Genomic DNA, 22,824 nt, shown 5'->3' on the forward strand with positions numbered 1-22,824 from the left:
TCATAACTGCACCTGAAATACAAGGTCAACATAATAACTGTATGCATAACATCTTAAGGCCTTCTTAAAGCTATCTGTTACATTGTTAAAGCCTCGTCTTAGCCTGCTGCTCAAAATAACTTTCACTTCTGCAAAACTCTCCAAGCCTGTTTCCTGTCCTGTTACTTTTAGCCTTTCTGAAAGACACACTGTTTAAACCTCTAAACGCAATATAAACTCCAGATTATATTATTAATGCAATGGTAATGATGACAATTATTTAACAATAGCAGTAAAATAATTTCCCTGCTCCACATAATCCATCTTATCAGAGACAGAACGATCTTCATGAAGATCAAGATCATACTAAACTCAGTCTGAAATGTTTGAAGAGAAAATGTGTTCATCATTATTCTGATGATGCACATTTTCATGTTTCTTGTTTGAACAATATTTTCATTCCTAGTTCCCACAATATAAATATTCACAAAAATTCAATGAAAAGCAAATCTAACCACTCAGCAGACATGTTGAGTATCAGAATCTGCTTGGTCTGACTGGCTGTGGATGATGTGATAGCTTGATAATATTGTACACGACATGAGTGATGATGTCATCTTTTCCAGATTCTTCTTGATCTGCTGAAATTATCCAAAATGAACAATAATATAAATTAAATATCTAAACAGAGATTACATTTAACAAAGTTGTTACTGTGGTCATCATGAATGTGAACTTTATTCTACTAAACAAACTCAGACATGAAAGATCAGGAAGTCTGAGTCTCACCTTCAGGTTTCCTGTGAACACATCGTCTCACCAGCAGAACCAGTAACACCAGTAGAACCACAACACAGACTGATCCAACACATGACACTGCAGGAAGAAGATAGGAACCAGGAGGAGAGGTGGATGAAGGTGGAGGTGTGGATGTAGGTGGCGGTGTGGTGGTGTGTTCCCCTAAAATAAAGCAAACACAGTCATTAAGTTGTCGTCACATTGTGAATGTTGAAAGCTGCAGAAACACAGACAGGTGAGTGTGTCACCTGTGACAGTGATCCAGCTGGATGGAGACTCTCCATGACCGCTGATGTCACACTTGTAGAGGCCTTCATCAGACCTGGAAACATGCTGGATGGTCATGTGACCTGTAGGCTGCTTCCTGATGAGGGAGCCATCTTTATAGAAAGCAGCTGGGAGGTTGGAGGGAGTGGTCTTTGTTTTACAGAGCAGAGTGACGTCATCTCCCTTCATCACAGGGAGGACAGGACTCTGCAGGATCACTGATCCACCTCAACACAGAGACAAACTACAGCATTTCATCCATTTACACACAGCTTCATCAACACTAACTCCACACACTCAGCTTACCAGTGACTGTCAGGTTAACCATGTTACTGATGGGACCCTCTCTGGACTCACACCAGTAAACTCCACTGTCAGACGGGTAAACAATGATGGTACAGGAAGAATTAGCTGATTTTCCCCACTGATCACACTTCGTCCTGTTTTCAGTGCTTGTGTTTCTCCTCAGAGTCCATCCAGCACAGCTGTCGTCCTCCTCACAGCTCAGAGACACAAAATCTTCTTTAAAGATCTGAGAGCTCCTGGGACTCACAGTCAGACGAGCTGTGAGGGTTAAAATGAAAAACTGATGATCTGTTAGACTTTACATTGTGAAACATGAACCCAATCAGGTCATATCAGTGAGCATTTCTCAGGTTTAAACTGTGACAGAAGAAGGTTACTGACCTTGGTTTGTTGTGCAGCTCAGCAGTGAGATCAGAACTAAAGAGAAATGACACTCAGGTTGATTTGAGGTGAACATAAAGAACAACTCCACACAAACAGCTGACAAACATGTAGAGAGTTGAAAATAGCTCTCTAGTAAAATCTGGTATCAGAAATAAACTGGGGAAAACACCCCCCCCCCCCCAAAGGTTTTGGTTTTTGTTGTGATTGTATTTTTGTACCTGTCATTTAAAGTGCTATCCTACATTACGCATTACGCACAGTGGTATCGAGTAGCGTTTTGGGGCACAGAGGCAGAATAAACCTTCCTGTTGTGAAGCTGACATCAGCTCAACGCGTGTCCCTTTTTCTATTCTTTATCACAGCACCACACGTTGTTGAACAGGAAACCAGTTGCCCCTCTGGTCATCATCTTAGGGAGGCAACAAACACACAAACTCATTTCTCTGAAATATCTGCTCATTTTCAATTTAAAGCCAGCAACAAGTTTAAAAATATTTGGTTGAAGATCTCTTTATCCATTCTATCTGACTTGAGGCAGAGAGAGAGTTTGAGCTTATCCCAGCTGTCAGCAGGTGCTTCTGGCACAGGTCCTCAAACTGTGACCAATCTGGCCTGCTTGACAGCTTTGCAAAATGTGAAGCAGGACATAAATCTTTCAACTTTGAACTGTATTTTATGTTTTCCAACGTTTCCTGCTGATAAACACGTCACCATAGACATTCATACTAGCCCAAACTATTTAAGTTGATCAATTAAATGAAAAAAACATTCCTTGTGTTCACTGCCTACTTAAGAAAAATAAATCTTCATCATTAATGATGATCAATAATCTTCATCAATCAACAAAAATGTCTTAATGTCAAAAATGCCACAACATCAACTCTTTAACGGAAGACTTTTCTTCTACGGGGCTGTGGCTCCCCACACCCTCTAGCAGATCATTACATGAAGGAACCTGTTGTCTGTTTGTTTTGTAGGTTTTTGTTTTTTTGCCCTTTATCACCGTTCCTCTTCCCCGCTGTTTTTCTTTCCCTCTTTCTTTCTTCCTGTTATTTTCTCCAGTCAAGTCTGTCCCGTGTTTAGCAAGTGAAGATAAAAAAATAAATAAAATAAAAGCAAAGGTGAATCAAATAGACCAATAAGGCAAGGCTTGGATGGTCCATTTGGTAAAGTAAATCCGTTGGGCATCTTTCTTTGCCTTTAGACAATAATTTAGCCTGATTTGTTTTTCATGTCTTCTCCTCCATCATCAGTTATCAGGAGAGCAGACAGTCAAAGTACAAGAATTCAAACAAACACAGAGATTCTACTTACAGAGCAGACACAGCACAGATGTTTCCTTCATCATCCTTCTCACTCATTTGAGCTTCTTTTCATTTCTGTCACTGACACCAAGTAAAGCCCGCCCTCTTCCTCTGAGCACCAGCTTTCTATTGGTTTTTAATGTGGTGGGTAATAGCCTATCATGTGTAAAAGTATATTTTTAAAATATAAAATTTTTAAAAAACCTGTCTCGTCCACCATGAATGTAAATGAAAAGGCAAAACTAATAAATGTACACACTGTTATAAAGTATTTTAATTTGGATCTCCTTATATGTGTAATTGGATATTTATCAGTTCACAAAGGGAAAAAAGGATATAATAAAATATAATCATCTAATGTCCTCTGCTCTCAGTGATCTGTAGTTTGGTTGATGAACAAATCCATGTCCATGTAGTGGACGTCCCCCTCAGTGAGAGAGGCAGATATGAGCTGAAACACAGGAATCAAACCAGGGACGCTGCTGTTATGGAGCTGAACTGGAACCATTCAGACACTGAGGCCCTCTGAACACATTTTAATTACAGCTGTGCAGAGACACACTGATGACTGACTGGAACACTATGATTCACATTTTACATTAACACCATCCTCACACATGGTTTATATATGGCCACTAGAGGGAGATGTTGGGCTTTAAATGCCTCGCAATGATATTTCTTCAGTTTTGTTTTTTCTGAGTAACAAAAATTCAGATGTTTTTGTTTTTTAATTCACTATACATAAAGTTAGTCTCCATAGAGGCATCATTGAGTTCCAATACTCAACCGTACTAAAACACTTAAATAATTTTTTGAGAACAAGGTCAGACACAGTGACTCCAAACTTTCCAGTGTTTTAAGCAGCAAACAAAGTGTTAAAGAAGAATCTACATCTCACAGATACAGATACAGATATTTCCATTGCAGTTTTAAACCACTGAACAATGCTCCTATTGCTTTAAGTCTGTGGTTGTGGTCTAATGTTTTCTGTTTGTTTTCCCCACTGAAGAGAGGAGTGTAGCAGTTAACCACAATCAGACAGGAACAACTCAAATGTTCCATCTGACACCTTGGTGAAACCCACAGAACCACACGAGGAAAACAATCGAGAACTTTGTTTATACAAAAAGACAAAAAAGATAAAATAAATATAAGTGGAAATGGTGATGACCACAAATATATAAACATACTTATTTTCTTATTGTTGATTTTACTGTAAAATACATATTTAGATAGAGACAAAAGACATAAAACATATAAAAATCTGTTGATGTCCTCCGGTCTGAGGTGCTGGGGGGACCAGTTAGAGACCAGCAGCTGGACGTCAGTGGTTGGACTGGTGGACTACTTCAGTGAAGAGTAGACGGCGTCTGGCTCTGGTTTAAAGTCTGAACACAAACACACACAGTTCAAACAACAGGAAACATGATGTAGTTCAATCAAGACCTCCAATCTCCACCTCTCTGCATCAGACACAGTCCCAGTTCAGACTTTACTGGGAACCAGCTCAGATGCAAATCACGGAGCTTTTTTAAGGTAAAGCTGAGGCTGAATGACACACAGAAATGTTTGTCTCAGACTTGAAACCAACTCTGCAGTCTTTGAGCATGCCCAACTCTTAACCATTTTTCACACCTTGCAAAATGAACACAAAAACCTAAAGTTAAACTGTTACATCACAGTTACTGTAAGCAATGATACAAAGGATACACAGTGTTTTCCATTTCCCATCCATTTTTAAGATAATCAATAAAATTGTTGTGATCTGCTGCGTGAAACGCTACAGTTTTGTGTAAAAGAAAGCACCCATGTCCCAATAAAGCAGCAACAGGAGCAGATTTATTTAAACAAGTTATGTTTGTTAAATTGCCATAATACACACTGCATTTGAGGGTTGGTGGCAGGATGTTTAGCACTGTTACCTCACAGCAGGAAGATTCTAAGTTCAATTCCACCGTCCGACTGTGGTCTTCCTGTGTGGAAGTTTAAAAACATGCACTTGTTGGGGATAGGTTAATTGAAAGCTCTAAATCAGACAGACTGGCGACCTGTCCAGGGTGTACCCTGCCTCTAGCTCAAAAGGATAGGAGGATTGATAGTTAGTAGTTGGTTTTATTATCTTTTTATTTAGTTTCAAATTAATTTTAGTTAAAGTCTGAGATAAACTGGTTGCTGGCTAACAGTGCAGTAAGAGAAAATATTCCAACACGAGAATGACCCTAAGCACGCTGCAAAGACAACACTGTGGTGGCTAAAGGTCAACTCTATGTTATAGGGCATTCTAGCCAGAGCCTAGACTTGGAACAATTTAAATATGGTTTTCCCCAGATAATCACCATCCAACCTGAGTCACCTTGAAAGGATTTACAATAACAATGGCCTAAAACCCACAAATGCAACCAAATACCAATACATAATGGCAATCAGAGTGCTGTTGCCTAGCCTGTAAACATCTGTGTGTTCCCATGGATACGCCTTCCCAGACCATCACTGACACACCTCCAAACCAGTATTGCTAAACTGGAGGAGGTCAGGCCCAAGGCTCACCCTTATAATGTCTGTTTCTGATTGTTTGGTCAGAGATATTCAAACCAGTTGCCTGCTGGAGGTCCGTTTGTAGTTCTGACAGTGCTCGTCCTGTTCTTTCTCACACAAAGGAGAAGATTTCTTCAAACTTTAAAACGATGCCAGGCCTTGGAGAACATGAGGATGTGAGTTGGCTAAGTATTTGACCTTAACCTTCATTATTAGTGTCTTGACTTTGAAAATACATTTCAAGAAAAAATATTAAATAATAAATCGTATGAAAGGACCTTAATAGAGCTGCACAACACATTGTTTATTCTTTAAATACAACAACTGCAAGTTCCTTTAGTTTTTATAGATAATAGATAATAGAAGCCAAAGGTTTCAACCAATTCTGTTCCAATCATATGGGTAAAGAAAAAAAAACTATACAACTCTAGTATGCAAAGGTCAAAAACCAATGTGTTGTTACAAAAACAGGCTGATGTCAGCATATTGTTATAAAAAATCAGAAAACATTAAAGTGTTAGTATAGCCTTTGCCCTTCAGAGGGTTTTGTTAATACGGAAGTTACAACATTTATAATTAGCGGCAGGTTCTCACTGTTTTCTATTTTCACTTCTTAAAGCCTCTGATGAAAAATACGTGAGTACAGAGACCTCGTCTGTGTGAAAGCAGTGACCACAGAGCAGCCAGTTTCTGTCAGTGTCATCTGACACACCTCACATAAGCGCACAACTCATTTTCACAACATGAACACTGTCAACGGCCAAACCAGAACTTTCTGTGGTGAAGGGTTTCATCAGCTTCAGACTAGAACTACACAGGAACGGGAAGTAGCAGCTGTGGTTTTACATGAACAACTTGAAGCCAGATTAATGCTTTGTATAAAAGGCTGCTTGGTGTCTTTAGTCTGTCTCTTTAAACATATCATATTTATTCACCCTGAAAGTTGTTTGTGTATCAACTCCAGACAGAACACCCATCTGAGCCTTATCTGGGCTACCTCTAGATTTGTAGCTCAGCTATCACACTGCCAAAAGTCACATCAGGGGGCTGACCCATTTAAGGTGTACGTGTGGCCCTAAAGATGACTGCTAATGTGTCATATTTGAGCCAAACAAAACAGAAATATTTTGTGTCTCTTTTTTATTCCTTAATTTCAGGTGGTGTGGGACAGTGTTTGTGGAGGTGGGGTTTCGGTGTGCACTATGGGCGTGAAAGCTGCAGAGAGGCATGTAAGACTGTAGCGACTGCTCAGATATGGGTTTGGTCTTTCAATACATTTGGCCTATATTGTATTAATTCACTTCTTTACCTTTGAGTACATTTTTATAATTTTTTCACCAGAGTTAGAAAACATAAAGAATTGCCTGATAAACGTATGCACAAGGCAAAATAGACACAACTACTAAATGAGCTGTTTACAAGTAGAAACTCCTCACTGACATCTGGCAATGGAAAATCAAAAGTATCCATTCAAATGAAGTGTGCGTTGTAGGTCACGGATATATCAATATTCCTCACGTTTCAGGCTGTGAGAGAGGTCTTAGCTAAATTATAGAGTTTACCTGAGAGTATGCTAACACAGAATTGCCGGATGTTGATTGGCTGTTTTATTGTGTTTAAATCTATACACTTCCTGACTCAACAGGATTGTTTTTAACTGAGGTTTTAAATATTTGACCTCCATTATTAAAGTGGACAAACTGATAGATTATAACTTGAGATTTTAAATTGCAAAGTTATGAATCACACTAAACATGTGATTTCTCAATATCGCTGTGTCCTTTAATTTCAAGTAATACACTTCCGCTGCCTCTGATAGAAACGATCAAACACTCAGCCATGTTTTTCTTTAAAAGATTATTTTTGAGCCTATCACAGCGTGTTAGCATTCTAATGTTAGCGTGTAGCCTGAACTAAACCCTGTGTTAAAGCTGTGAAGAACCGTGATGGCGAGAAAGAGCAGCTGTACCTCTCGTCTTTGACTTTTTTTCAGTTTCTTTGACGATGATGATTTCTTCATAACTGACAACTGTTCTCACCGTTGAATCCACTGCAATTGAAACCCTCCCTGTACACAAAGCACACACAGAAGTCGTAATTGCAACTGGTCGTACACTTCTGCTACTGTAGAACTCTTCAAACCAAAAGCATGTGGATCATTGATTTTAATTTTAATTTACATTTAGTGTCTAGATGAATAAAGTATACACTGAAAACATAATTGATTATCATCAGGGGACTGCATTTAGTCAACATTTCAGAAAGTCACAAAACTAGAAAATAACAAACATAAAATATAGATTCAGAAGGGGACTAATAATAATGGATTTATATAGCGCTTTTCAAGGCACCCAAAGCGCTTTACAATGTCACTATTCATTCACTCTCTGGTGGAGGTAGCTACAGTTGTAGCCACAGCTGCCCTGGGGCAGACTGACAGAAGTGAGGCTGCCATATCGCACCATCGGCCCCTCTGGCCAACACCAGTAGGCGGTAGGGTAAAGTGTCTTGCCCAATGACACAACGACCAGGACAGAAAGTACGGGGATCGAACCGGCGACCTTCCAGTTACAGATGCGCTTCCCAACCCCCTGAGCCACGGTAGCCCCAACTAATGGAATACAAGTAATTCTAAACGTTTCTAAAGGAGCCATATAATGAATTTAATGCAAAGTTTAAAGATAAACTTTAATATTTTAGTTCAGTGATTAAATGTCAGTTAGAAAAATTATTAGTAATTACAGTTTCTCTTATATTGTTTTAATACTAAGAGCTCTGTGGAGCAACACCTACAGGTGACTTTTTAAAAAGACAAACAGGAAACTATACGACTGCAGAGCTGTAAAATCGACCACAGACCACAAACAGACACTCAAGCATAGTGTAGACTCAGTAAGCACAGAGTTAAACTTTAAAGACAGATTCCTGATTTCGATGTCTACATGCTTATTGTTTTCTAGTTTTTCCCACGCCACTTAGAGACTCTCATTTTTAGATGGGCACCAGCACTACAGGTCATTCTAGTGGTGGACTTGTGAAGTAGTCCCTGGCCCCAAAGCTCTTCAGGAGTGCATTTTTAGTTGTTCCATCAATATTTAGTAGAGCTTAACTACTGTACGTGTGTACTAGCCAATGCAAACATGGTGAACTATTAAATAAGAAACTATTACCTAAGACAGCGGTCCCCAACCTTTTTTGCGCCACGGACCGGTTTATGTCCGACAATATTTTCATGGACCGGCCTTTAAGGTGTCGCGGATAAATACAACAAAATAAAACTAGTACCGGTACCCGAAAAAAGATGATTTATTCATAACACACGTGAAAAGACCCAGGAAAACAGAGTTAACAATAAAAATGATAACAAAATAACGCTGAAAACCAATAAAAACCCTGAAAACCACACATTTCACACCTGAGCCTCAACTCTCGCGGCCCGGTACCAAACGACTCACGGACCGGTACCGGTCCGAGGCCCGGGGGTTGGTGACCGCTGACCTAAGAAACGTGAAAAAGGAACACAAAGACACCGTAACCATGGGACAGAGAGGAATGACTCGATCTACAGTAAATATTCCACCATCTTATATTGTATTAACACTGATGGTGACACAGGCAGCTGTAGCTGAACTGGACCTCTAGACGGACTCTGTGCTGTGGCGATTTTTAAAGCATTTAAATTTTATTATCTCACAATAACTTTGGATTTCTCTTTAGTTCATTGTGCTATCACACTGTCCAAGAAGTCTGCTCTAGATTTGGTGACTGAAATTCTAGGATGTTGTTTGGACGTTACCAGGTACCTGTGATTCACCCACAGAAAATCTCCTTGCAATTACACACACACACATGATGTAAATCATAATTAATGTGTAGATTATTCTGACAGGTCTGAGTCTCACCTTCAGGTTTCCTGTGAACATATCTTCTCACCAGCAAAACCAGTAACACCAGTAGAACCACAACACACACTGATCCAACGGATGCCAACACAGAGAGAACAGGAGGAGAAGGCGATGGAGGAAGAGTGATGAAGGTGAAACCAGGAGGAGAGTTGGATCCAGGTGGCGGTGTGGTGGTGTGTTCCCCTAAAATAAAGCAAACACAGTCATTAAGTTGTCGTCACATTGTGAATGTTGAAAGCTGCAGAAACACAGACAGGTGAGTGTGTCACCTGTGACAGTGATCCAGCTGGATGGAGACTCTCCATGACCGCTGATGTCACACTTGTAGAGGCCTTCATCAGACCTGGAAACATGCTGGATGGTCATGTGACCTGTAGGCTGCTTCCTGATGAGGGAGCCATCTTTATAGAAAGCAGCTGGGAGGTTGGAGGGAGGGGTCTTTGTTTTACAGAGCAGAGTGACGTCATCTCCCTCCATCACAGGGAGGACAGGACTCTGCAGGATCACTGATCCACCTCAACACAGAGACAAACTACAGCATTTCATCCATTTACACACAGCTTCATCAACACTAACTCCACACACTCAGCTTACCAGTGACTGTCAGGTTAACCATGTTACTGATGGGACCCTCTCTGGACTCACACCAGTAAACTCCACTGTCTGATTTGTAGGTATTGGTGATGTTACAAGAACAATTCGCTGAACCAACTGTTGTTCCCCACTCAACTCCACACTGAGTCCTCTGTCGTTTGCTTGTGTTTCTCCTCAGAGTCCATCCAGCAGAGCTGTCGTCCTCCTCACAGCTCAGAGACACAAAGTCTCCTTTAAAGATCTGAGAGCTGCTGGGACTCACAGTCAGACGAGCTGTGAGGGTTAAAATGAAAAAACAAAACCTGATGATCTGTTATAATTAAGAATATAATTCTCTGAATAATCCATAATTTAATCAGTTTTATATTTGAGATCCATTCTCAAACATGAACCCAATCAGGTCATATCATTGAGCATTTCTCAGGTTTAAACTGTGACAGAAGAAGGTTACTGACCTTGGTTTGTTGTGCAGCTCAGCAGTGAGATCAGAACTAAAGAGAAATGACACTCAGGTTGATTTCAGGTGAACATAAAGAACAACTCCACATAAACAGCTGACAAACCCACAAACACGTCTCTCTCTTATATATCTGCTCATTTTCTATTAGATGTCAGAAACATCTTTCAAGTACAGTTTGGACAACAAAAGACTAACATTCACACCTACAGTCAGTTTACAATCACCAGTTAACCAAACATGTCTTTGAACTGTGAGAGGAAACCTACACGGATGCTAACCACTGCATCTCTGTGACACCTGTGCTGTTAGATATGATTTAGTAACCTTTCCTTTTTATTATCATTTAATAGCATTCAAGCTTTTATTTTATATTTGTTAGTGACATAAATGTATCCATAGTTTGAACTCATCATGCTTTTTATATAAAAAACAGCTATTAAAGTGATCATTATAATTATGTCCAAAAATTACAGTGTGATTATATACAAACTCTCCACTACATTTAAATAACACAGTACAGTCATGTGTCCACTGTGCAGCTGTGTTGATATAATGAGTGAATGATTTGATCTTTTCACTGCCTGCTGTGTTTCCTCGACTCCTGAGCAAAGATAAAGAGTCAGTTCAGACCTGCAGTTGGTCCTCGTGGTGTTTGAACTTGAATTCAGCCTGATTTGTTTTTCATGTCTTCTCCTCCATCATCAGTTATCAGGAGAGCAGACAGTCAAAGTACAAGAATTCAAACAAACACAGAGATTCTACTTACAGAGCAGACACAGCACAGATGTTTCCTTCATCGTCCTTCTCACTCATTTGAGCTTTTTTCATTTCTGTCACTGACACCAAGTAAAGCCCGCCCTCTTCCTCTGAGCACCAGCTTTTCTGTTGGTTCAAACACAGAGGTGAGAAGTATTTCCTTTCCATGTAGTGGACCTTCCTCTATTGGTTCATTTGTGGGGCACTGGTGTGGGACTGACTTCTTTTCTTTGTGGAAAGTTATAAAGAATACAATTAAGAGAAAATATAAATATAATTCAGTACTTCTTGATTCATAAATTCATGTACATTCATGCACTGCTCCCAGTTTAGATCTGGGAGACAAACACCCTCGCTACTTTTAAGAATACACTTAAAACTTCCCCTTTTGATAAAACCCATCATTAGGGTTGGTTCAGGTGACTCTGCATTCTTCCTTAGTTACTGCAACAGACTTAGGCTGTGTTTCTCCTTCTTTCATGTTTATTCACCTCTTTATTTAATCATCATTTACTATTTATCTCTTACTCTCTTCCACACCATGTTTTTTTTAATCTCACCCCAACCAATCAGGCTGCCCCTCCCTGAACCTGATTCTGCTGGAGGTTTCTTCCTGTCAAAAGGGAGTTTTTCTTTTCCACTGTTACCAAACTGCTTGCTCATAAGGTGTCATAAGGCTGTTGGGATAGTCTCTGTTTTCTTTGTACTGTTATACTTGAGGCAACTAACAACACACTATATATATTGTGTATATAAATAAGAATGAATTGAATTATGCATATCTCTAAAACCAGTGCCACTAGACAGCTCAGTGGTCTTTTCTCTTGAAAAGAAAGTGCATGCATTAGGATGTTGCATGAGGTGGTGCATGAGGTGGCAACAATAATTTCGCTCAAGTGAAAGAGTTTGGTCTGTGGTAGGTGAGGTTTCTTGTTTGTTGCTGCATTTCACAGTCGCCTTGGGTTTTTGTGAATGTCAGGGGGCTGGGTCTGCATTTTGAGTGTATTTTGTATTTTTTGATTCCTCGTAATGTTAAGTTCAAGCGTATTATTAGTATGTCTTAGTTAGGTTTTGTTTAAAGTTTCGTCCAAGCTCCCTTGTTTATGTGTCGTATTCTGTTCTATCTGTATGATTTTTTGTTATGTCTGTGTCTCGTCCCCTTAGCTGTTTTGATGTTCCTCTTGTTGTGTATCTTTTGGTCTCCCCAGGCTGACTAGCCAAACTAGCCAAACAGCAACTTGCCAGGGGGCTAGCCCAAAGAGCTTTACACATCCAGTCATCCACCCATTCACACACCTTTTCACACACTTGTGATGGCAAGCTACATTGTAGCCACAGCTGCTCTGGGGCGCACTGACAGAGGCGAGGCTGCCAGACACTGGCGCCACCGGGCCCTCTGACCACCACCAGTAGGAGACGGGTGAAGTGTCTTGCCCAAGGACACAACAACCGAGACTGTCCAAGCTGGGGTCAAGCCGGCAACCTTCTGATTACAAGGCGAACTCCCAACTCTTGAGCCACGATCGCCCCCAAGCTGTTGCAGCTCCTTCTTAAATCCATCACTTTAGGGTACAGGCAGGAAAAGGCCCACCTGGTGCTGGAACTGAAGAATTCAGGAGACCCGCTCATCGGGAGTGCCAAAGTTCCCATTTGTACAGGTCATAAATGGAAGCCACAGGAAGAGTTAGGTCATGCCATTTCCGATCTACGGCATGAAGACTTGTTAGGGCCGTTTAAACCAGTCACAAGCACTGCCCTGGGCTTAGGACCAACGTTCTGGTCTAAAACCACCACGAGAAAGCAGTAGGCTATGGTGGTGGATGGGATAACCAGACGGGACCTGGACTGCTTCCATGTTAAGGTTATATCTCAGGGCAACCCAGGAGCCTGGACAAGATGGGATGATACTATTAACAGGTACATCACCTAGGCAGACATCTGGAGGACACCACACTCCAGACCTGTTTCAGGTGGTGCCATGATAAAATGCTGACAAATTTGGCTGAGATCCTGGAGAGCTGTAAGGTAACACCAAACTGCATGCCAGAAGCAGCCAATCATACGCAAGCAGGATTTTTGAAGCCTTGCAGCACGAGTCAACCTCCTCTGAAATGGATGAGTATTTTCACACCATTCAAAGAGTGGCAGATGTTGGTAGACCTCAGGAAACAACAGGCCTTCCAGAGAGAGGTCTTGATAATTACTCTCAAGCCAGACATTGCCATGTGGTCCAAGGCAGAGAATAAGGTCCTGTTTTTCGAGCTGACCATAAAACTGTTAGGATCTGAGTGAGTGAGTGTCTGGTGTTTCTCCACTGGCTTTCTATGTTCAACTTTGTCCGCCTTCTGGACGGAACCCTCCTTCCTCACCTTGCCCTACTAACCTAATATCCATCAACAACAGTCAGCAAGGCTGTATTTAAGACCAGTTCGTCAGCTACCTCATGGTGGTAACCAGGCCTCATTGCTTCATGTTTATGCTTTCTACTTACCAATGATAATTTTCTCTATAGTTTCTGTCATCAAGCCACCACTTTGCTCACCTGCAATTCATTTCCCCAGACGCTGGTAATCTTTGCACAACTCTCTGCAATCTCATCTTTGGAATCAAAACAGCTCACAATTTTTACCTGCCTGTCGTTTCCTCTTGAAAGTCAGGAAAATAAAGTTGGAACCACATCACTAACCTTTCACACTCAGTTACTCTCCCCAGAGTACACCCCCACAACCTTACAAGCTGTACATTTATATGATGACTGTAACTGGCACTGACTAATAATTGGCCAGGAGGTCCGCTTCATGATCATTAACATGCAGATTTTAATGACTGATCTGAGAATAAACAAGTCACTTAGATGAGTAATGAAACATTCTTCCCACTGAAAAAACAAACAAACATCTGGATGAAGAAAAAACCTACTTTCTGGTACAAAAATAAATAATTTCTTTCAGAGTACAGAGTGCAGATTAACAGAACACCATGAAAGGTAATGAGCAGCAACTGAGATTTAAGGCGTCTTTATCAATTCATGATGTCTCTTAAACATTCCATCTTAAAGGTCACTGGTGCAGGTAGCTTTTCAGCATCACTGTATATTCAGTCACCAGGGCGATCGTGGCTCAACAGTTGGCAGTTCGTCTTCAAGGTTCAAGGTTCAAGGTTCTTTATTTGTCACATGCATAGTTATACAAGTATAACACACAGTGAAATGTAGCCTGACACGCTCCTCGACATGTGCAAAAATTGGGGGGGTGTAGAGGAAGAACATTATATATATATATATACATATAGTATATACACTGGGTGAATGTGCAGTAGTAGCAGCTAGCAGGTGAATTCTGTACATTAATATGAATAGACATCTGACTATTTTACAGGATAGACAATATAAACATATTTAAAATTAAAGGAATTGAAATGTACATTGTGCCTTGGTTTAGAGTGTCTGGAAGAGTCCTGTCTCAGTCAATTATAGATGATGTGAGAGGGCGGGTGTGTGTGTTTAGGGCACGGATGGCTTGGGGATAGAAGCTCCTCTTGAGTCTCTCTGTCCTTGCCCGGAAGATGCGGAACCTTCTACCAGATTGCAGAAGTTGGAACAGTTTGTTGCCAGGATGGGACGGGTCCTTCAGTATCTGCGCTGCTCTAGTCCGGCATCTCCTGGTGTAGGTGTCCTGAAGCGGGGGGAGAGCAATCCTGCAGCAGCGTTCTGCTGTACGGATCACTCTCTGGAGAGCTTTTTGGTCCTTCACACAGCTGTTCCCAAACCACGATGTCATGTTCTGTGTGAGGATGCTCTCCACAGCGCCTGTATAGAAAATCCTGAGGATCTTTGGAGAGACCCTGAACTTCCTCAGTTGTCGTAGGTGATACAGGCGCTGCCTAGCCTTTTTGGTCTGGACCTGAATGTGGGCAGCCCATGTCAGGTCTGAGGAGATGTGGACACCAAGATATTTGAAGGTTTAATCGGAAGGCTTGTAATCAGAAGGTTGCCGGTTCGAGCCCTAGCTTGGACAGTTTCGGTCGTTGTGTCCTTGGGCAAGACACACCGCCTACTGGTGTTGGCCAGAGGGGTCGATGGTGCGATATGGCAGCCTCGCTTCTGTCAGTCTGCCCCAGGGCAGCTGTGGCTACAACTGTAGCTGCCTCCACCAGTGTGTGAAAAGGTGTGTGAATGAATAGTGGAATTGTGCAGCGCTTTGAGGTTCTCGAAAACCGCTGCACAAAAGCGCTATATAAATGCAATCCATTATTATAAATGAAGACTATATTTATTCTTTAATAAGCAGAAAAAAACTACAAATTATGTAAACTGTTTCAGGAGTAGTGTCTACACTAAAATCTATTTTTTCCTGTGTTGATTTGAAGTTAAAAGTCATCTGACACTGAAACGTTTAGAAGAACGTGTTGGTGAAAACTATGAATGATTTCTATTTAAAATAAATATGATATCTAAATTTTGTATTTTTACTAGTGACTGGATTCAAGGAGAAGCCTTGAGGCAGAAGTGAGGTGGCTCTGTACAAGCAGAGACTCACTCCATTATTCGGCTCCTCCTACTGGTCATCCTAAACTTTTAGTGAGGCACAAGCCCCAGCTTCTGAACACTACTTGTTAGCATGGACAGTAATGCGTGAATTCAAGTAAGAGACTTGAGATAGAGATTAGTTGCAGAGATTGAGATGTTTATTCATCAACAAGTCAAGTTTACATAACATAAAAAAATCCCCACATAATACATGATGCTTTAAATTATCTCTGGCTCTCTTCTAGTGTCCTTTGTCCTGTCTTCCCCCTCTCACCCCGGACTGGTTGATGCAGATAACCACCACTCTAAGCCTGGATCTGAACGAGGTTTCTTCCTGTTAAAAGGGAGGTTTTGCTTTCCACTGTCACTATCGTAGGGTCTAAGGCTGACAATATTAAGCGCCTTAAGGCACCTGCTGTTGTAATTTAGCATGGCACAAGTAAAATTTAATTTGATCGAGTTGGCAATAACTATTAAATAAATGTTTCATCATCTGGCTAGCAGTCTCTAATCTAAAATGGACATTATATGCCCATTACAGCCCCTTCTTAAATGCACTTGGTGTGTACCTGGCACCCTTAAAGGTGCTCAGAATGGCTGGGGCTTTTTATTTTTTGGCTGAAAGATCTTTGGGTATGAAACACAAATGCAAGAAAATGCTATATTTATCAAGATACAAATTAGTTTTCTGCACATTACCTCAGAGGTACATTAAAAAGTATAATTTCCCGTTGGCTTAACCAAACTTCTAATATTCACAGGGACAAACCTTCACAAAGTTCAAAAACATACATTTAATCCAGTTTTGTCCAGGTTTATAGATAATGCTCATGGTCCCCATTACCTTTACTGACAATTCATCCATCACTAAAAATACAGCACAATATGTGTGAAAAACCATCCAGCATAATCACAGAGGCTGGTCAGTGCTATGTGCATGGCATATTTAGTGAGCTACAAATGCATTCAGTCACAATACAGCACACAGGTTTTAGTAGTACAGAAGTTTAAATATCAACTAGAAAATTTGCATTTCCTGCGAAAATGCTGTATGAATGCCTTGTAGTAGAATCTGAAAACAGCAGAAGAAGGAGAACAATCTGCTGAAAAGAGCTGAAGAAGCTGAAGTTTGTGCCGAAAACAGCTAAAGAATCTTGAATTTTTGCTGAAAAGAGGTAAAAGCCAAAAATTCTGCTAAAAAGTGGTAAAGAAGCCTAAATTTGCACTGAAAAGATGTGAAAAACTTAAACTCCTGAAAGGATAAATAATTATTTATATATATATACACATCCATCCTCCTAAATGATTCTGTTCATCTGGCCGTAGTGTTTTCAGCGAGAGAAACGTTTCGTCACTCATCCAAGTGACTTATTCAGTCTCAGCTGACTGCAGGTTTCCCCAAACTTATAAACAGTACATTTGCATAATGACTGAAACTATGGTGTTTCAGTCATTATGCAAATGTACTGTTTATAAGATTGGATGACCAAACGTTTCTCCGACTGAAAACGTCCAGATGAACAGAATCAACTTTTGGGATTATTAATTTGTCGATTCTCAGATTATGTTTTCTTTCCACATTTCAATGACAACACTGAGAACAAAAACATGAGACAGACATTTCAAACATGCTGCAGTTCACTGAGAGGCTGAATCCTGACGCTGTGATCACTTCATGTTCTCTGTGGATCAAAGAACAACTGCAGCAGCAACAAGAAGCATAGCAGGAACTGATAGACCAGCTGCCAGTCCACCACATCCATCTTTCCCAAGTCCTCTTGGCTGACCTGCAGGTGAGAAACAGGTGTGAGGTGTCAGCTGTCAGGTAGGTGCACAAAACAAAGCTCTGCAAAGACAGGCTTTCTCTGCATTAGTTTAAAAACAAAAAAAGGCTTTCTTTGAATTAGAATAAAAAATACATTTCAGACACCAGTTGGAAAAAAAAAAGGTATGATGATGACGGTTAAATGTCTCTGATAAGAAGGACTTTCTGCTTCAGGCTCTGAGCATGCTCACATTAAAACAAAAAAGGGGGCAGGGCATTTTATGGATCACATGACTCTTCAAACTTTAAGAAGGTTGTCATACAGTAATCAGGTAGGGGTACTTTGATGACACAAACTTTAAGTAGGAGCAGATCATGAATATTAGGTACTGATTAATTAATTGACATGAATAAACGTATTATTATTCTACATTGTATACATTACACACACTAGAAATTATTAACCTGACCAGTGGTGGGCAGATTGATCTAAATGTTGATTGTGCTGAGACAGCATTGGTTATTGGTATTGAATCGATTGGATCAATACTTTAGCTTGTTTCTCTCTAAGTTCAGGACGTTGCTCCTGTTAATTAGGTGTTAATTACTACATTACTGTGTCCTGATGTTTCATAAGCAACAGAAAACAACAGAATTCTGGGACTTTTGTTTTTCTTTTTGGGAGTTGCATACCAGGTTACAATACAGATTTCACGGTAAAGCATAATTCAGACGTCATGTGAACTTTGCTCTCCCGTGGTGTGTTTAGCTGTCCTGTGGTCACGTGAGTTAGTATAACTGAGCAGAGCCATGCAGGCTGCCAGGTATTGAACTGTACTCACTCACCTGGAGGATCAACACTCAGTGTGACAATGCAGACAGGATCACTGTTCTTGCTGCTTGTCCCTTTCTGGACGACTATAATACGAATATATGGATAATATTACTAAATTGCTGCGATTCTTGTCTTCTTCAGGTGCGTTCACACCTGTAGTTCATTTACTCTGGTTATGCGTTTTAATAACCCCTCAAACCTGTTAATGTTCTCGTGTAACAGTGTCGTAACTGTGCTAATACCACCTTAAATATGTCAGGAAGGGAGACAAAGCTAACGTTTAAAGACAAATTTAAAATCTGACGTCTGCCAGCGTTTGGCTGGTCAGTAGAGGAACTTGATGAGTGTCGTACAGGAAAGTCGAAACCGCAAATTTGGAACCTGCCAAGGAGTAAATGGCTACAAAAACAACACTGTGATAGCGGAGTCTGACGAAAGGCCACAGACCAAGCAGCAGGTCTATTCCTGCCTCCACATTTAGTGTCTTATGCTGGGCAGACACTGTGCGATCTTTTCAGTCGCGCGATTCAGCTCCTGCTCAAACTGTACGGTTGACTCGCAGGGGTTAGAAGTTCATAGGTCACGATGCAGGGTCTCACACTATACGACCCGATGCTCTGATGCGACCTGAGTGCTCACACTGTGCCTCCATAAAATGAAGTTATAACAGAAATTCTGTCGCTCTCCCTCTCTCTGTCTTTCACTCACACAGACACACACACCACCACCATCAACTTTGCTAAATTGCTAATGAAAAACATTGATCAGGCAGCTGTGATTGAGCAGCAATGTCCATCCAACTACTTTCACGGTTGTTGTGGTCGTGATAATTTTGTGAGGCCACATCGAAAAGGCTCGGATGACAACATGTCTTTTTGTCTGTTGCCACCAACATTGCTTTGGCGGTCAGATGCATCCTGACCGGTTTCAGAAGGCAAAGATAGTGTTAGCACATTTTTTTCACTCATGCCTTGTTTCACAAGTGAACGGCATCTCTGAAGAATGGCAGAATACTTTTTAGCCTCTCATACACATCCAAATCTGGCAGCTGCAGCACTTCAACCATAGCTTTGTCCAGCTCGTTTTGCGCTACATGTCTGACGCAGCCTGTATGTTGTTGCTGCTGATGGTTTAACATGTCCAACTGATGCTGCGGGACCAAAAACATTTTCTGTGTGTGCTCCATTTTCACCTATTTGCTATAAGACTGGTGATGAAGGGTATGGCAGCCCCTGATAATGGTAGCAAAAATCCTCCAGATTGGTTGATGGATCTTCTCTTTTTCAACATTTTGACCTTTTTGTCTGCAACCAGTCTGATTACTTTTTTTTCTTTTTTAGTTGTCTGTACTGTCGATCAGTCAGCGGGATAACACCTTTCAAAACATTGAGCGATATCTCACACAGAGCATTAATAAAATCCCTGCTCGCATTACAAATAATATTCCTCCGTACGCTGGGTGGGGATTTATACAACAACTCCAACAGTGCATCCCTGGGGGGCAGGGATAGCTCAGTAAATAGAGTGGTGGCCCCATGATAGCAAGGTCGGTGGTTTGATTCCCCTGAACAGCTACCCTGAGGTACCCCTGAGCAAGGTACCGTCCCTACACACTGCTCCCAGGGCGCCCAATGGCTGCCCACTGCTTCACTGACAACAGACAAAAAGGATCACCTGAGTGAGATCTGCACAAGCGACCCAATCGTGGAGGTAAAAGAAGCGAAGTTCAATTTAAACGCAGTAAACGCCGCTTGTGTGAAAACACTCTGTGATAGCTGAAGCTCACCTGAAGCTGCAGACAGCAGAAGACAAACGCAGACGTAAACCGCAGTATGAGCCATAGCATATTCAAAATGCCCGCTCTCTGACAATAAGCTCCCGCTTATTGGTGGTTGACAAACAGCAAAATTAAAATAAAAGCATTACCGCCACCAACTGGTGTGGAGTGTGGAACGAAATGGCAAAAAAAAAAAAAAAGATTCCTCCCAAACAAATGAGTCCACATTAAAAACCAAAATATGTCCTGATAACTTTCACTTCCAAGCTTTTTGATCAACTGACTTCTTTCAGCATCATATTTTTGACAATGCAATAAAACATGTTCTATTGTTTCCTGTCCTCTGCTGCACGTGTATGTGAGATAAAACCCATATCCTTGTTTGTTTGTTCAATAGTGTGAAATCCACGACTGCATCAGGAAGTATCCATGGCGGTATGTAGGTAGGTAATCCTACTGTTTGACTCATGTTGATCTTGTCCAGATTAAGTTCAGCTACTTTGTGTCCCACTGTCCACCTAAAGCTCAAATTCTCTTTTTCCCAGCAGGATTAGAAAGTAATTCTTGTTGGATGATCTTGACCATGTCCTTGTAGACTTGCCCAGTAATGCGCAGAGATGCGCGGTTGCAGTATCTAGAGTGGACTTGTGTATCTTTTAAAAAAATAAATAAATCTTTATTAAAAAATTACAAAAACACAAACGCTGTCTGCAACTCTCGTAGTTTAAGGATTGCATTTCAATAAATAAATAAAGTAGAAAAAACTAAATAAATACTGAACCCTAAACTACAAAAAATGAGGACATTCTCTTGTGTGAAGAATCTTTTAGAATTATTTGTTAAGAATAAAAGAGTTCTAAAAGTTCCAAAAGAATCATTTATTTCTAAGATGCCACACAAATTATTTTTGCCGGTGTAAAAAACAGTTTTTCCACCACAAGACAGAGGAGCACAGGTGTAAAACTCCCCCCCCACCCCCAGTCAAACAAACTGATGTAAAACAGTTATCACTAACACTAATGGTTGACCTTTGACCTTTAAACTTTTATTAATATCTTTAAAACAAAATCAGCACAAATGTTTGACATGTTTTGTATTTGATAATTATATTATTATAATTTATATTCAATGTTAACTGTAGCTAGGCTCAAAGTATTAATGCTATCTTATCTCATCACTCAGACCAGCTGCTTTCTACAAAGTCTCATCAACAACATCTTTAGAAACAAACATCAACAAGCAGGAAGCAGCTTCACCTCTGATCACACACACACTCAACTCTACTCACTCACCTGGAGGACCAACACTGAGGTTTATGGTGCAGATGAGGTTCAACCAGGCCTCTTGGTTTGATTCTCCCCATGCAACATAACATCTGTATGTTCCAGTATCATTAATTGTCACATTCTTCAGAATCAAAGACACGTCTCCATCCTTCATCTGTCTGTCTTTCAGATCCACCCGGTTCTTATAAGCTGGATTCTGGTTGTCTGGATCAAACTGACCAATTTGGTAATAAAGGAGGTTCCAAAGGTCTTTGCTCCACTCTATGGCTACGATCTTGTTGTTTGGAGCTCGACATGTCAGAGTGACGTCCTGTCCAGACTCAGCTGTGATGTTTTTCTGGTCTGAATGAGGAAACAACACAGAGCAGAGAGGTTAAAAGTTAAAGTACAACTGTTCACTTCTACCGGAGTCAATCAGATTGAGAAGCCACACACACACATACACACAAAAACACTGCTTTTGTGTTCATCACAGAACATTAGACAACATAGAAACATAATAGTTACGGGATAATATAAAAAAACATATTCCTCATGCTGATGATGAGGGTCTGTTGAAGAAAAGATTGGCTTCAGAAAGCTTCTGTTAAGCAAAAACAAAAATACGAGATGTGCTGAGTGGACTGTACTGAATGTGCCACATAATGTGGAGATTATTTCTTTTCATATGTAATTTCCTCTCAAGTTTGAGCTAGATTTCTGGTAAATTTGATGTTGACTGTGTCAGTTTTTACACGATTAGAAATAGGGGTTATACTATGTCTGTAAACCAAACAAACAAACAGGGCGATACTTTTTAATCCTCTTCATCTCAGAGGAAATAACAGTTTGGTTTCTAATAGTGATGGGTCCAGCAACACTGACGCACCGACGCATGTATCAAGCTCACCCAGCGATGCCCGTATCGGTGCGTAAGTCGCTTTAAGAAAAAGTCACGTGATCAATACAGCTGCTGTCTCGCTCATTGCCAACGCACCAAACTGTGTTTAAAAGGTACCGCATCCGCATCTAACAATGGAATGAGTCGCCACCAAAAACCCCCACAAAATTACTCTCGCAAAGATAAAAAAACCCAAAAAACATCTCTCTATAACAAAATGGACCCTGAAATAAAAAGAAATGTTTCTGCTGTGTGGGATCACTTTGATCTTTTAACTGCAAATAATATAATATAATAGTTTGTCTTTGTTTCATTGTAATCTATCAGAACAGGAAAACAGCAATGTGACTTGAAGTGTAAATTATTTATTTCATTTGATGCAGGTTAAATGTTGCATCTGTTCTGCATTTCTTACACAAACAAAAGCACCTCCTCAGTGTTCAGGCATTACAGAGCCAAATATGA

At 40.6% G+C, this 22,824-nt stretch overlaps 2 protein-coding genes across 3 annotated transcripts in view; both read right to left on the minus strand.

Moving 5' to 3' along the window:
- Nucleotides 1-516: 516 nt before the first annotated feature.
- LOC146635124 (low affinity immunoglobulin gamma Fc region receptor III-like) overlaps nucleotides 517-22,824 on the minus strand; it is a 114,186-nt gene continuing 91,878 nt past the window's right edge. Inside the window, exons 1-6 of one of the 2 annotated variants that reach the window (XM_085345946.1) lie at nucleotides 3,049-3,079; nucleotides 1,732-1,767; nucleotides 1,351-1,608; nucleotides 1,026-1,271; nucleotides 769-939; nucleotides 517-620 (exon numbers count right to left, since the gene is read on the minus strand). In XM_085345946.1, coding sequence (XP_085202072.1) covers nucleotides 517-620; nucleotides 769-939; nucleotides 1,026-1,271; nucleotides 1,351-1,608; nucleotides 1,732-1,767; nucleotides 3,049-3,079 — 846 coding nt within the window. Of the gene's footprint in view, nucleotides 621-768; nucleotides 940-1,025; nucleotides 1,272-1,350; nucleotides 1,609-1,731; nucleotides 1,768-3,048; nucleotides 3,080-22,824 lie in introns of those variants that run through there. The other variant, XM_085345939.1, reaches the window with a different exon arrangement.
- On the minus strand, nucleotides 4,383-11,329 carry LOC146635125 (low affinity immunoglobulin gamma Fc region receptor III-like). The gene is made up of 7 exons (XM_085345724.1): nucleotides 11,299-11,329; nucleotides 10,528-10,563; nucleotides 10,073-10,345; nucleotides 9,748-9,993; nucleotides 9,476-9,661; nucleotides 7,543-7,641; nucleotides 4,383-4,426 (listed from the first exon to the last, which is right to left on the minus strand). The coding sequence occupies exons 1-7, from the start codon at nucleotides 11,327-11,329 to the stop codon at nucleotides 4,383-4,385; spliced, it is 915 nt and encodes a 304-aa protein (XP_085201850.1).

This window comes from Diplotaxodon limnothrissa, linkage group LG3 (assembly GCF_057381915.1).
Source record: "Diplotaxodon limnothrissa isolate DT_005_m linkage group LG3, D_limnothrissa_male_GT1.1, whole genome shotgun sequence".
NCBI classification, from domain to species: Eukaryota; Metazoa; Chordata; class Actinopteri; order Cichliformes; family Cichlidae; genus Diplotaxodon; species Diplotaxodon limnothrissa.